General features: G+C 41.4%; 2 protein-coding genes across 13 annotated transcripts in view; both read right to left on the minus strand.

Annotated features, from left to right (window-relative positions):
- Window positions 1–3657: 3657 nt before the first annotated feature.
- ABHD10 (abhydrolase domain containing 10) lies at window positions 3658–9546 on the minus strand. 2 transcript variants are annotated; one of them, XM_029578931.1, is made up of 5 exons: window positions 9401–9545; window positions 8845–9028; window positions 8017–8128; window positions 5550–5687; window positions 3658–4407 (listed from the first exon to the last, which is right to left on the minus strand). In XM_029578931.1, the coding sequence occupies exons 1-5, from the start codon at window positions 9459–9461 to the stop codon at window positions 4066–4068; spliced, it is 837 nt and encodes a 278-aa protein (XP_029434791.1). In that variant the 5' UTR covers window positions 9462–9545; the 3' UTR covers window positions 3658–4065. The 2 variants fall into 2 exon arrangements, with proteins under 2 accessions (XP_029434791.1, XP_029434792.1); XM_029578932.1 differs by lacking the exon at window positions 5550–5687 and having other exon boundaries at window positions 9401–9546.
- A 2215-nt stretch (window positions 9547–11761) lies between these two features.
- The window catches only part of PHLDB2 (pleckstrin homology like domain family B member 2), a 99834-nt gene continuing 95764 nt past the window's right edge, over window positions 11762–15831 (minus strand). For all 11 annotated transcript variants that reach the window (XM_029579117.1, XM_029579115.1, XM_029579125.1 and 8 more), the window contains one exon: window positions 11762–13747. In XM_029579117.1, coding sequence (XP_029434977.1) covers window positions 13607–13747 — 141 coding nt within the window. In that variant the 3' untranslated portion in view covers window positions 11762–13606. The remainder of the gene's footprint in view (window positions 13748–15831) is intronic.

The raw sequence follows: 15831 nt of genomic DNA on the forward strand, positions 1-15831 counted from the left end.
CCGGAAGAAGTCTTCCTGCAACCCCTCCAAATGTCTCTAAATCGGGAGGTAATTTTTTTTTAAACATACTTGGGCTCAGTGCTTACCAGCTGAGTACAGAGAGGGTCTCCGGCTGAAGGGGGGGGGGGGGGGGAGGGATTTGGCCATCACCACCACACTTGGCTTCCTGCATCCGCAGCCTTTCAGCTGCTTAAGCAGCAAAGTCCGGCCAGGAACCAGCTATGGGACCAAGGCACACCTCCAAGGGATCTTGGAAATCACCTCAGGAATTCTCAAGTGGGGGAGGGACCTTTAGGTCTCACCACAGAGTGGGGCTCAATTTTTTCTCCAATTTAAATGTAGAATTTCTCCTTCCAAAACGTACAGCAATCCCCATAGGGAGAGGTACGTCCACCATCTGCTGGAGAAATACTGAAGGGCTGAGGTCACTGCAGGGATGTATCTAGGGTAACATCAACTTTGAAACCTGACTCTCTCCATCTGCTGGCAGGGGAGCATAACACATTGGTCCTGAGTCCATCTAGCTACATGCTAGGAAAGCTCACCTTTCAGAAGGACAATGATCCCAAGCACAAGGCCAAAGCAACACAGGAGTGGCTAAACAAAAAGGTAAATGTTCTACAATGGCCAAGTCAAAGTCCAGATCTCAATCCAATCGAGACTGCAGCACTATTTGAAAATTGCAGTCCATAAACATCATCCAACCAGCCTGAACAACCTAAGAACATAAGAAAATGCCATACTGGGTCAGACCAAGGGTCCATCAAGCCCAGCATCCTGTTTCCAACAGTGACCAATCCAGGCCATAAGAACCTGGCAAGTACCCAAAAACTAAGTCTATTCCATGTAACCATTGCTAATGGCAGTGGCTATTCTCTAAGTGAACTTAATAGCAGGTAATGGACTTCTCCTCCAAAAACTTATCCAATCCTTTTTTAAACACAGCTATACCAACTGCACTAACCCCATCCTCTGGCAACAAATTCCAGAGTTTAATTGTGCGTTGAGTAAAAAAGAACTTTCTCCGATTAGTTTTAAATGTGCCCCATGCTAACTTCATGGAGTGCCCCCTAGTCTTTCTATTATCTGAAAGAGTAAATAACCGATTCACATCTACCCGTTCTAGACCTCTCATGATTTTAAACACCTCTATCATATCCCCCCTCAGCCGTCTCTTCTCCAAGCTGAAAAGTCCTAATCTCTTTAGTCTTTTCTCACAGGGGAGCTGTTCCATCCCCTTTATCATTTTGGTCGCCCTTCTCTGTACCTTCTCCATCGCAACTATATCTTTTTGAGATGCGGCGACCAGAATTGTACACAGTATTCAAGGTGCGGTCTCACCATGGAGTGATACAGAGGCAAATCTGCCCAGAAGAATGGGCAAAAATCACTCCCAGTGTGCAAAGCTGCTAGAAACTTATCACAACACACTTAAAGATGTTATTGCAGCAAAAGGTGGTTCTACCATGTACTAGTCTGAAGGGGTTGAATACTTATGCAAGTAACATTTTTCAGTTTTTAATTTTATTTTACAAAATATGCAGAGAAATAATGAATTGTGATTTAGAAAAATGACTTTAAGAGCATACTGGTTTGTAATAAACATATGGTGTGGAACAATCTGTCTCATTTATAATCCACACAAATCTGCTGACGAGAGAGAGAGCGAGAGCTGAACAAAATGGTAGATCTAGTCTGCCCAGGAAGAAGACTTGTTAGGCAGACAAGATGGAACATTTTGTTCTTGATTTGCTGTCATTCACTAACACAAAACTACTCAGGAAATACCATGACCCATGACCTGTCTTGACCATACAGGCCCCTTTCATCTGTGTAGTCCAGAAAGCTCATAGACCACATCTTTTTTATTATCCAGCCAGTCTCTCACCTATCCTTGTGACTGCTGTTAACAATTTCCAGTCCTGCCCAGAACTAAACATTAACGAAAAAAAAAATTATATATATACACACAGTAATACATTTTTATTGGATTAACAATACATTTCTTGACTCTCTCTTCTTCAAGTCAGAATTCAAATGAGAAAAAGATGACATTTACCAGGAACTATAAAGTAGTGTGGCTGCAGTAAGTGAACCAAACAAGATTCCAATGATAGGGGGAAGAGGAAGGGGGTGAGGGAGATTTCATGGGTGATCAGAAGATGACAGGCAAGATAATGTTGGGGCCTGACCTGTGATAGGAAACCTAGGTCTTTATCAAGTCCTTTTGGTCAGTTCCATTTTATATTCATAAAGTCTTGCATTCCAGGATGGTTTTAAGTTTTCCTTTGATTATCCTGCTCATTAAGGTCATTGATGTAGTGGGTCTGGTTCCCAAAAGGTGTAGGTCTGGTCTGCCTTGTAGCATTTGATCTTTGTCCATATGAATCAATTCTTGCCTTTAATGTCTGGCCTGTCTCCCCCATGCAGCCTGCTTATTCAGGTTTTCTGCACTGAATGATATATACTACATTAGATAACTTGCCTGGATGGCAAAGAGCAGAACTGAAAGAAGAGACCAGCAGTGCCCTACTGGGAATTCCCTGCAGACATTCAGAGCTTTTTATTGATCCAGTACAAAAAAAAAAAGACAGAGACCATTCGTTACTGGTTAGAGCAGTTCTTTCTGGTCCTAAACAAAGTGAGGGAGCTTAACTCTATTACATTGCTTAATGAATGAAGCAAAATACTAAAAGCTTACTTATCTAAGAATTATATAAAATTGTTTGCTCCAGCTGGAAGGAGCTTCGCCATCTCATACAAAGCAGGAACACTAACTTCATCTACTGTAATTTAATCATATTCAATATGTAATTTGGTACTTGGGTTTATGGTGCTCTTGATAGTCTCAACACAGCTTTAGTACCTGGTCTAAAATGGAAACTTCCCTACAGAAACAGCTCAGTGGGGTTTAGAGTTGGAATATAATGTGCCTATAATCAACATTAAACCACTGTCCATGCAGCTTAGTAAAAGCCAGCAGCTAGAAAACCTGAGTATCACATAAGTACCTTGCCACCTCTTCCTCTTTACAGGGATGGTCAGTAGCCACAACAGGCCTGAAGCCAACTCGTGCAGCAGGCAAGCAAACACACAGCCATTTTCAATTTCTATGATGTTACCAATATAGCAATTGGACAAGTGGGATTTAAACAAACTAATGGCACCCACATATAATCACTGTAAGTCACACATGGTAGGCTGCTTATATTTACATCATGTTCAGTGGAGGACTTTTCCGACATCCGCAACCTTAGTTGTAAGGTTATAGAGTCCATTCTTGAAATATTTCATATAGTACTTGTGTCTTCGTCACGTGGAAGATTTATAAAAACTTCCCATTAGTTTAAAAAAACTGTCAACTTCCTTACTTACCCTCAGAGAGGTTCAGAAATAAACTTCCAGTGCATCTACAATTGGCAAAGGCCCTTTATATTTTCCTGTAACCCTACAGCTCTTAAACTTTCTCTCTGCAAATAATCTTCACTGCGACAGACATGTGGAAAAGTTATTTTGAGTAACGCCAGTATTTAAACCTTTTCCTTATTGCTGCTGATCTTCTAAAAGGTCCCCTTCAGCCTGCGATACTGCTCTCCCACAAATCACGTTTGAGTTCCTTTCTGATAACACACAAACTTGGAAGCACAAAGCCACAACTCAAATGTAGCAGAAGCTGAATTTTTATTGTGCTATACAGTTCAAACTAGTAAAATGTTATGGTTGGCACAACTATAAGAAAGGTAAACGTGGGGGTTAGGACAGGAAAACTAAATTAATCCCAACTCCTCGAGGGATCGATGCATACCCAAAGCATCATTGTCACCATCACATGTTTTCTACCATTTGTGCAAATAAAGCATAAAGGAGTCCTGCTGTGCTTTCTCACAAGATGCACATTAAAGCTTCAGCCTCTTAGTCTGTGACCCCTTTTTTCCTCTCACAGATGAAAATGGATTGAGTCTCCTTAGGACAGGGGCATTGGTTAAACCCAAGAAAAAAAAAAAAAATAAAAAGGTTGATGTAAAAAGCTCATGCATTTTTCCTCCTTCCCAGTCCTAGGCCCACTCAGCCTATGGTTGTCAGCTTATCTATCAAATCGTCAATAGTGTACACCAGGAGTTTGATGTCATCCTTCTCACTCATTCGGTGCTGGCCGTGTTTACGCAGGATGACATCGACATCCACACCAAGGACTCTGTCAGCGATCTGCATAGAGATGTGCCACGGCACGTCTTCATCCTTCATGCCATGGATAAGTCTGAGGGGGCAGGTTATGGGGATAGGGCTGCCCAAAAGACAGTGGGTCTCAGCTTCCTTAACCACATTGTAGGGGAGATTATAAAACCCATCTGTGGCTTGCTTTGAGGGCAGTTTCCATTCCCCTTTTTCTTCTATTTCTTTTTTCACCTGCAGAGGAAGAAATGTGAAAAGTGGTTTTCGTCTTAACTCTGGATCAGAGCAAACTTTGAAGTAAATATTTGTTTCACTTTCGCCCGAGACACTTTGATACAAACATCACTAATTATACTTTGTGTCATCAGCATTTTTCTTCTTTACTGATGCAAATAAAATGTGCTAAGAAAATCAATTTACAGGAGCAAATTACATTAATATTTTACATTCTAAGCTGCTCATGTAAACTTCTGAACTATAGAAACAAGAGTGTCAAGACAAACATTACTGAAAATGGCTCAGACCTCCCCAAGTTCCAGTCATTCTGAATAGGGTAAACGCTAGACCCATGGCTGACTTCCACATTAAGTCTCCAACTGATCAGTCCAATTTAGCAACAAATTATTGTGCCTCTAGATGGACTGACAGAAGGATTCCATCGCTGCTACAAAAAAAAAAAAAAAAAAGGTGCTAAAGGAGGAAGCAGACATTTTTTGTTTATTTATTGGCTTTTATAAACCGTTTGCATATCGTATCGGTTTACATGGAACATTGTGATTTTATAGTGATTTTCATGGAAATTAAAAAAAAAAAAAGCTCAGAAAACAATACCTATCCTATACCTTTTTAGGGAAAAATGTTGTCATGGCAATGCCCTTGCGATGACCTGTACCTTAAGAGTTATAGTAACTAGCAGGTGATGGAAGATTTTTGATCCTGGCCCAAAAAAAGGCACTGATAAAGCAGCGTTAGTTTTTTTTTTTTTTTTTAATTTTAAATGAATGACAAGATTATCAGCTTGTGATGCTTGGTGAGAAAATCCTAACAGTGTCACAAAATATTTTAGTTTTCTTCTCATCTTTTCCTTATCCTAACGCCTAGGTTTCTACCACCATCATTTCCCTGTCACAGAAGACTAATACAATCCCACACAGGATGGAAGATTTATATAACATTTCTGGGAAGAGCGCAAAATCCAAAGTCAGGGATATCAGATCTGCCCCATTCCCCAGCTTTCTCAAAATTAAAAAATAGACTACAATACGCTCAATTAATAAATAAGATTTGTACTGGAGCAAAATTTTAGTTAGTAAATTCCATTTTTTAATAAATTAGGTTAGAATTTTATTATGTAATCAAAGCAAGCAGAATGTTACCTCAACGGGAAGCTGATTAAAAGATGTGACAAGGTGGTCTGTGGCAGCAGCTACCCCGACAAGAGCTGCTATCTTGTCTGGCCGGGCTATGGCAGCAAGCAGCATGAGCCAGCCACCAATGCTAGAGCCTACCAGGATCTGAGAGAATACAGACAGAGCTTACTACAGTGCTTCTAAAGAGGGGCATTTTACTAGCAAAGTTAATTAGTGCTCAGTACATTATGATCTGGACAAAACACTACACAGTTCTAGGCAAAGAGGAATTTTTGGACCTGCAGAGCTTGGTATTGTTATTGTGACAGCAGTTTAATAACGGGATTAGCTAAAGTAGGTAGTAGGATCCTCCCACTAGCTCAGCTAGGGGAGCTGCTTCTTTAACTCAGTACGCATGTCCCTAGTTAGAAGCCAGAAGGCTGCAGGTTAAAAATCGCCAGGTTCCCAGTTGAAAAACCCCCGAAAAAAAACCAAAACAAAAACCAGGCCTTGGTACCAAGATGTGCACAGCTAATGTCAAAACTTCCATGGGACTTTAGATTAGCATCAAAGACCTGAGGATGCAGGCTATCAGTCTTTGAGGACATTAAAAAGAAGCTGTGAGCCCTTTATGGGACCAATGTAATAAAGTGCGCCCAGCATAGGTTAACAAGCGGTTGGATGTGCTAAGCTAACCCCTGATGCAAAAAGGGGAGCAGTGCGTTCAAAACGCACATCCAGACAACGACGTAGCTAATAGCGCTCATCGCGTGTAAATGCCAGGTAGATGAGGCTATTAGCTACTACCCCCCCAATGGGGGAAAAAAAAAGAAAATCGCTGTGTGCCTGATGTGCACTTTTTAACCCGTCAAATGGTAACGCCCGCCCAGAGCTGGAGTAAAGTCTTGCCAAACAAAGGTTCAACTAAAAAAAACAAAAATATAAAGCATCATGAAAAAATAAAAAGATTTGGCGGAAAAAAAAACCCTTCTGGGCGCAGGATATACCTGCTCCAGGCTGTGTACATTGTGCCAGTAAATTAGCTGCCACGGGATACAATGGACGCTCCTACTGAACAGCCACATCTTCTGGACACCCGATGCCAAGGATGCACTAGGGACGCCCTTGGCATCGGGCATCCCTAGTGCATCCTTTTTAGTGCAGAAGCTTATTTGATTAATGCATAGGGCGCCCAGAGGAGGTGGATGTGCATACATTGAAAAAAAACAGGCTTCCAGTTTGGATGCACATGATGTGCTTATAAGCAATCAGAAAAGAATACTAACTCCAGACAAGACTTTAAGGGGCAATCCTACACTTAAAAAAAAAAAAAAAAAAAAAAGTAAAATAGACAGAGCACTAATTTCATATCCTAGTCAGGTTACACTTAGAGACTGCCTTCCTTGAACCAAAGTTACCCCAAAGTGCTTTGCAACATATACCATACAATAATCAAATACATCATAATAAACAAATACAATAATAACCTAAAATACATCAGTACAGGGCACATCAATAAAATTCAATTGACAGCCAGGGTAATTGCTTTGTAGAGTGCCATATTAACACTGCAGCTAACATATTTCATTATCCACTATGGTGTTTCTGCACTGCCAAGAAGGAAATATGTTTCAGTGTGGGATGAACAGGAACCCCAACCAAGCTGGGTGACCTATGAACTTTTCTATATGGGGGTAACTCATTCTGAGCGACCCTCAACACTTTGCTGGGCAGACTGGGTGGGCCATTTTGGTTATTTACTATGCACAGATTTTCCTTCTCAACAATTCTCCATATTTCAGGTCACCACTGTGTGTGACATTACAACAAATAACTTGACACCAGTAGACTCCAAAAAATAACCCCCCCCCCCCCCAAATCAGTAGTCCAGAGACTATTCTGATTGCCTCTTTTACCAGAGGGTTTGTTTTTTTTTTAACCTCCTCTTGCTCCCTCTTTTAGCTACCAGCAGCCTCTCCTCCCTAGATCTCATGCTTGGAAAAAGTAAAATAGAGTCAGTTTTTACATCCAGTGACTGACCCGGCAGGGCAGTAAAATGGGTAGAGAACAGAACAATGCATCTCCCCAGTTCCATTTCTTTATCTACCACAAACTTCCTATAATCAAAAACATTGTAAGCTCTGTGGGGAAGGGGCACTGAACACACAGTTTTATATAAATAATTGTCCAGCTCCAAGAAAAGTTTGTAGATCATATTAATGAAGACTGTTCAAAGGTTTTATAAACTTCCACTCTTTTCACTTAAGCATGACAATACTTTAATGTGAATACATACATTTTTAAATAGGGCCACTTTCAAAAACAAGGTTTGCAGTTGTCAGCAAGCACATGCGTCACAATTTAAAATCTCACAGAAAAATACTTACACAAATGCTCAATATAACATGGATTTCTTAAAGTATCTACATTTAGATTAAGTCTAGCCACAAGTCTGATTAAGCATTTCTTTGAAGTCCATGCTGTGTTTAAATACCTGTGGTCCATCACAAACATCATCCAACACTGATAGAACGTCTTTCTTCATCTTTCCCACAGTCTGCTCTTTAAACTCACCCTCAGAACTGCCACAGCCAGTATAATCAAAACTGAAAAACAGACAAAATCTTAGGACGTCATCAATTATATGCTACTACAACCAGAGAACTTGGAATACCAATTTTATCCTGTTACACAGCAGAAACCAACACAAACTCCTGCGGGTTTTAGTTAAATTTGTCATTGGCAAGTGTCCAAATCTTCTACTTGCTCATTCATATTGATAAACATATACATAGAAGGTGACAGAAACCGATCCTTCCAGTATGCACATTTATTCCCATCTGTGCTGCAAAGGTGTACCTAGCTACAGACCATAAATGCACAACTACTTGTAGGATCAATTTAGTTTTTCTTCCTTTTTGAGTCTCAACAAGAGTGATTAAGTGGTTAAGAAACCAGTAATTAAAAGCTAGCCAGTTACAGCAGGCTGTTTCAGGGGCAAATCTAACTTTCCAAAATCAAAGAAACATGACAGCAGAAAAATACCATATGGCCCATCTAGTTTGCCCATCCACCCAATTAATTTAATTTTATAATGCCCATCACGCCCTTAGAAATTCCCTGTATTTAACCCATGCTTTCCTGAATTCAGGTACTGTTTGCCTCAACCACCTCCACTGGGAATCCATTCCATCAAACTATCCTCTCTATAAAGAAACATTTCTTAAGATTATTCCTGATATTGACTAACCAAGAAAGAGTTTTCAGCTCTTTGACAAAAGAAAAGAAAAACATTTAAAAAAAAAATCTTCACAGAACCTACCTTACAAAAGAATGACCAAGAGACTTGCAAAAGTCCTCAAGAGCGGTTGCTTTCTGAGCATTCATATCTGAGGCGTAACCAGGCAGGAAGAGGACGCCTGGATTTTTACCTTTTAGCTTCTGATAAGCCAGCTTTGGAAGGTCTGGTCGACTGAGGTACTGGACCGAGGACTTGTGTCTGTAGCCTGATAAAAGTGAGGACAGAAACAGTTCATCGGAAGAAAACCAAAACGTGTGTCAAGAGTATGCTATTTACCCCCAAATCTGTGAAACAAGAGACTGGAGGAGCGCTGCAGAAGTGGCTCTCACACGGGTATAGGAGTGTTACAGGGGAAAGCGAGCAGGATAAAGTTTTTGAAAGCCTCAGTGTTAATAAGTTTACCTTTTGGAAAGCAAAAAAAAAAAATCCCTCCAACATTAAGTTAAGTTTTTATGACCGCACCCCCATAACTCTTTCCCAACAACAGGACAACACCGCCCGCCGATATAGGGACGAGTGCGCCGTATCTCTGAAACGGCCTGCGGCAGTGCGTGCATTCCCCCTCCCCGGATCTGACCTGGGAGCGCTGGGTGGCCGAAGCCCGACAGCAGTCGCCGCAACGCCCGGCCAGCCGCCATCTCCCCTCCCGCCCCCTTGCCCCACGCGCGCTCACTGACAACGCGGCGACGGCGGCGCAGCCCGATGACGTCACCAGAACGCCTCTGATCGAGAGGAGAAAAGGGGTGGGGCGAGGGCGGAGGCAGCCTATACCGCCCGGTTCTAGGGAGGCGGGGAAAGGTAGGGGAAGCTGTGTCGTCTCATCACGTGAGCTTCGCGCGGGAAAGGCCGGCGCGTGCGCCTGATCCAGCACCTGTTTATGGCAGAGAAGCAGGGCCTGAGAGCTCTCCGGACCCCAGAGCAAGGAAGGAATGGCCAACACCTGAAAGGAGCAGGAGAACTCCTCCTCTGGAACAAAGGCTCATGAGATGAGGTTGAAATTGGGTAGAGCCGGGCTCTTCACACCTGTCCTGGGAATCACACAGCCACTTGGGTTTTCAGGATATTCACAATGAATATGCATGAGATAAATTTGTATTCTGTGGACACTCAGTAGATGCAAAAAAACAACGGCTGTGGGGTCCCCCGACAGGTTGGGGAAGCCCTGGGAAAGACTCAGGAATAATATCCCTGTAAAGGTGGAGACAAGGACAGAATCAGAGTTCATAAAAACATAGAAATGACGGCAGAAGAAGACCAAAGGGTCCATCCACTCTGCCTAGCAAGCTTTCACACATTTTTTCATACTTATCTCTTGTCCCTTTTAAGTAACTTTTTGGTTCTATTTCCCTTCCACCCCTGCCATCAATGTAGATAGCAGTGCTGGAGCTGCATCTAAGTGAAGTACCTAGCTAACTGGTTTGGGGTAGTAACTGCTGTAATAAGCAAGCTACTCCCATGCTTATTTTATTTACCCAGCATGTGCAAGTCAGTCCTTGTTGGTTGTTTGAATATAAATACTCTTTTCTAGTTCAAGAGGGCTTGTAATAAACACAGGATTTTGGAGGGAGAGCTGAGTAGGTATTGTGGATAAGCAGACTGGAAAAGGCCAGAATGGTTTTTTTCTGCCATCACTTGTTTATTGTTACAGATCATTATTTTGTTCAGGTATTTATGTTTTTTTTACCATGTATTACATATAGCATTGGGACATTTTTATTTATTTATTTTTATATACAGACATTTGATCTGAGATCACATCGGTTTACATTCAGGTCATTTTTCTTTTTTGGCGGCTCTGTTTTGTTACTTTGTCTTATATGTCCTGCACAAATATGAAATTGTATAGAATAAGCAAACTAATGAGCAAGTGATTAATTTCCTTGGTACTGGAAAGTAGGAGAGTCAAGTTAATTTTCAGCAGTTGCTTCTTTCCTTAGAAAAAATGAATTTGAAGATTAAAACAAAAAAAACCCAAAACGGAAACTTTAAAAAAAAAAAAATGGAAATCATTAGTCTTACCATCTGAAAGCCTTTCCTTATAAGCAGAATAAATTGGCACTTCCAGTTCAGCTCCTAGTCCACAGCTATTCACAAGTGACCCCACGGAGAAGGATCTGCTTCCATTCTCCTCTTTTCTGAGCCTTGTATTCTTGCTCTTACACAGCCCCGATAGCACTGCGGAGACTGGACTGCACTGGGACGGAACGGGGAGGGCCACGCATTATTACATGAACTGGCAACACTGCTTGCCTGTGCTTCAGCCACACAAGGGTTCTGTCTGAATTTATCAGGCCTGATGTGCATGGGTTTGATCCTGAAAGAATAGACATGTGAAATGTTTGTAAACCTATCAGCATCTTTCATCCAAACTAATACAGAAACTTGTTTTTAAAGAATGGATGTGCAAAGTGAAGGGTCCTTTTAGCCCCTGGAGCTGGGCTAATGCATACTTTGTCCAAGGCGGAGGAGCAGAGAGGGAAAGGAAGAGGTATATGATGAGGCCTTGAGCAGTGCTATCTTGGGCCCTAAGACCAAAAGACTTTGAAGGTCTCCCCTCCAATTCAGATAGGATCCAAAAACAGGGAGAGCGAGGAGCGGGCTGGGGAGGGTAAGAAAGTGGAGCCCCCTACATATGCAGGGTCCTGAATCCAGGCTCAGATATGTCTTGACTCAAGGGCATTGGCTTCCTCCAGCATCACACCTTGTCCGAGGCAAGTTACATTTTAGGCTTTCACAGGCCCCCAAAGTCTAATTTGCATATGGTTTTCCCATTATGTACATAACGTTGGAGCCTGCTTTAGCATGCATGCTAGTAATCTAGTGCAATGTTTTTTTGTTTTGTGCACATCAAATGGCCTTAGCACAGGACTCTAAATCATCCCACATAAAAGGAGAAAACATACCTTTTTTTATGAAGAGACAATATTTTTCATGAAAAGAGAGTAACTTAAGGCTTTTATTGAGCAAACATAGTGCATCATGTGGAAATACAACACACACAAGATGTAGAACCTCTCCTGAAGCAGGTAAGGGCCAAATACAAGCAATAGATTTACTTGGGTTAAAACAGATGCATCTCAAGGATTGCACATGTAGGGAAGGACTTGCTCTCAAGAGTATCGACTTTTACATTACTTTTCATAGCTGTGATGCGAGTTAACACCCAGCTCACACAATACACAGAGTTCAACCACATGAGTACTGCAGATGGTACTAGTGTGACTTCCATAACCCCCACACCCACACCTTCAGGTTATCTGTGGATTTTGCAAGCAGTGACTACCGGTTCTTTTGTCAAATAATGTGTCACATGCGATAAATCACACCTTTTTTATTGATTTGGGGCAAGAAACTAGTCAACAAATATGGCTTTGCATCTGTAAAGTGCTGCATGTTATCTAGTAGAGCTTTACAAATCATAAAAAGTAGTAGAATTACACATAGATCTAAAAGGCAAATGGGATAAAATAAAAGTATCCCCATGACTGAAAAAAATCTGCTATTCTACAGATTTTTGTGACTTGAAAGTTTCAGTCCGGCGTGCAACTACAGAAAATTAAAACCTGAAATCTTTTTCATCCAGAGTGATGCTGTGCAGAACCTCCCTGACAGAAGCATTTGATACTCATGTGGCATCGTATCACATCCCACAAAACCTCTACCTACTACACGTGGCATCTCTTCATTGTTTCAGAGTTATTGTCGTGTAGATTCTTTTTTCCCGCAGCTACCAGAAATGTTTAGATTAACTACGTTACAAATACACTAGCAAAGAAATACCTATGTTTAAAATGAACCAGACATGTCACCTTCTGGTACTCTGGCATATGATCAGCAATATCTGAAAAAGACCCAAATGCAAATGTAATTTCTTTGTTTAAAAAAAAAAAAAAGGTACTTTTGATTTTCCAAGGCTGCATTATGTACATCTTTCATAACTTCTTCAGTTAAAATAATACAAAGACACGCAAAGTATTTACAGATCACTAAGCTGAAAAATATTCTGAAAAACAACATCCAGGACTAGCCTGAATTTAGGAAGTTCTAGTCAACAACTTATTAATCCTTGCCAAAAAAAACAATAAGACAGGCACAAGACACGTGTGGTTATTTTAGAAGTACTGCAGTTTATCATGTCATATGGGCAAACCCGTTAATGCATTCCCTGTGCAAACAGAAATTTAAACACTTTAGAAAACTGCAGACTTGTTGGAATTTACTGCAAATTGCAATAAAATATTTATTTCTATTAAAAACAAGAAAAATCAGTGTAACGTGTTTCAAAACAATGATAAATCTTTGGTTTTTCTTGTGGCACCTAACTAAGGTAAATATAGCATTAAAAAAATTCACGTAATAAGAATACAAAAAAACTGATGGCTATATCACCAATGAAGGTCATTCAATATAACATATTAAAATATATATATATATATATAAAACACTTTATATTTGTGTTCAACAATCAAAGTTTGTCAGGTTTGCCAAGTACACAGTAACAATTTCACGGACGTAACACTTCTCAAAGATAACTTCTTTTTCCTAAACAGTCTGAAAAATTGACTAAAACTCCACAGTTATGTCATTATTATTGATTACAAAGCACCTCTCCCTTTTCTAGCAGCTCTCATATACTGTTTTCTTACGCTGATGAACCTTTTTTACATTTTGCAGCAGTCGGCTGCCACTATTCTGTAGCTTTTGAACTTTGGCTGAGTATGGCTTAATACTATTATTGTATGCATTGCAGTGGGCCCTGTAGCAAACATGTTACATCTGTCCACTAGATCATGAAGTGGGTATAGCCTTCTGCCCCCGTAACTATAACATCCATCCATATCCTCATAGCTTCCGGGGTTGGTGCCACCATGTAGTAGATCCTGTCATGTGTCTTCACGCTGAATGTGAGCAGTGGGTTTGGGCTCTGGAACAGAAGGAAAGAAATGAAATTAAAGTTCATATGAAGGTATGTGTGTATGGGCAAGAGCCATTTAAAATGTTTAATTCGGAAGCTGTTTTCATGTTCAGGGATAACTTTGTAATATCTAAAACTGAAGATCTTCCTATGTGCTACGCAGTTACTGACTGGTGCCACTTCCCCACGATGACAGAAATGGAGGAACCATGCAACAGCACAGGAAATAATGAGCTCCAACTTGCCCATTTATTCTTTCCTCCTACTGCAAAATCTGCCAAGATCCCACACAGTTTCTGGCTTTACCCTCGCTCCCTGTGCTTCTCCCAAGTTTGCTTGAATTTTTGTTGCCCTTTTGGCTTTCATCACCTCCAGTGGAAGGCTGTTCCATTCATATGCTTCCCTTTCTGTGAAGAAAATCCTCCTTATGTTTGCTCTGGAACCCGTCCCCACTCCAGCTTCATGTTATTACATGAGATTGCAATTAAATGATCCCATTTGCTTTCTTTTTCTGATTGTTCTGAGTTGAGGAAATGTCCCAACAGTTGATGATGGAAACTCCAACTTCAATATTTAGGGCCGGATTTTCAAAAGGTTGCGCGCATAAAACTATAGATGAATTAAAAATTTGCCCTGATAAGCCTTACCCATTATCCAGGTATTCATCCCCTGTTGACTCTAATCAGAGTGTTTTATTTATTTCATTTATATTCCATCTTTATGACATTTCAAAGCAGATTACATTTAGGTACTGTAGGTATTTCCTCTCTTCCCAAAGGGCTCACAATCTAAGGGTCTCATTTACTAAACATTTTCCCCATAGATATAAAAAACAGAGTTGCTTACCTGTAACAGGTGTTCTCCTAAGACAGCAGGATATTAGTCCTCACACATGGGTGACATCATCGGATGGAGCCCAGCATGGAAAACATGTCAAAGTGTCTAGAACGTTAACTAGGCTCGTTGAGCAAGCCCAGCATGCCCAATACCATGCGTCCATGTGGGGTCCTTCTTCGGTCTCATAACATAAAATTACGATAAAAATTAAAACAAAAAATAGGAGAAACCCAACTTTGGGGTGGTGGGTAGGTTTCATGAGGACTAGCATCCTGCTGTCCTATGAGAACACCTGGTACAGGCAAGCAACGCTGCTTTCTCCTAGGACAAGCAGAATAGAAGCCCTCACATATGGATGAATTTCTAGCTACAGGCTGCTCCCCAACAAAAAAGGGAACCAACAAGCACCAACCAAGTGCCAAAGGGCACAACAACCATAATGCTGTTGGTAACATGGAGGGAGACAGTCTGAACCCAAACAATGGGCCCTAGAAAGGGAGAGTTGGGTTCTATACCTCAAAGTCCAGAGGACAGATTGGCCGAACCTACTGTCATGTCGGCCATCTCCAACCAGACAGAAGAGAGATGTGAAGGTGTGGAGAGAACTCCACGTCACAGCCCTGCAGATCTCCTCTATGGGAATTGATCACAAATGGGCCACAGACATTGCCATGGCTCTGATAGAGTGAGCTTTGACATGACTCCCAAGACGCAGATCTGCCTGGGCATAACAGAAGGAGATGTGGGCTGCTAGCCAATTGGATAGTGTCTGTTTGGCAATGGCAACTCCCAATCTATTCCTATCAAAGGAAATGAAAAGTTAGGTGGACTCTCTAAGGCAGGGGTCAGGAACCTTTTTGGCTGAGAGCCATGAACGCCACATATTTTAAAATGTAATTCCGTGAGAGCCATACAATATGTTTAAAACTAAATACAAGTAAATGTGTGCATTTTATGTAAGACCAACACTTTTAAAGTACAATAAGTCTCTGAATTCTTTTTAATAACGTTGTTATGCAGTTGCTAACCAATGATGAATAAAGTACTTCTTACCATTAATGTGACTTCTCAGTCATGTGACTTCTGTTACTCCCCGCTGCCGCTACTGCTCCTTGCCACCGCCCCTCGCTGCTGCCCTCGCCGCCGCTGCTCCTCCCTCCCCTCAGTCACTCTCCTCCTCCCCCCTCCCCTCAGTCACTCTCTCCTCCCTCCCTCCCCCTCAGTCACTCTCTCCTCCCTCCCTCCCCCTCAGTCAC

Source organism: Rhinatrema bivittatum, chromosome 15 (genome assembly GCF_901001135.1).
Source record: "Rhinatrema bivittatum chromosome 15, aRhiBiv1.1, whole genome shotgun sequence".
Taxonomy (NCBI): domain Eukaryota; kingdom Metazoa; phylum Chordata; class Amphibia; order Gymnophiona; family Rhinatrematidae; genus Rhinatrema; species Rhinatrema bivittatum.

Coding starts and splice junctions, on each gene's coding strand:
- ABHD10 (XM_029578931.1), bottom strand. CDS start 9,461: ATGGCGGCTGGCCGGGCGTTGCGGCGACTGCTGTCGGGCTTCGGCCAC. Junction 8,129..8,844: donor CTTGGTCATTCTTTTGTAAG/GTAGGTTCTGTG, acceptor TCTGTTTTTCAG/TTTTGATTATACTGGCTGTG. Junction 5,688..8,016: donor ATGTTTGTGATGGACCACAG/GTATTTAAACAC, acceptor GTATTCTCTCAG/ATCCTGGTAGGCTCTAGCAT.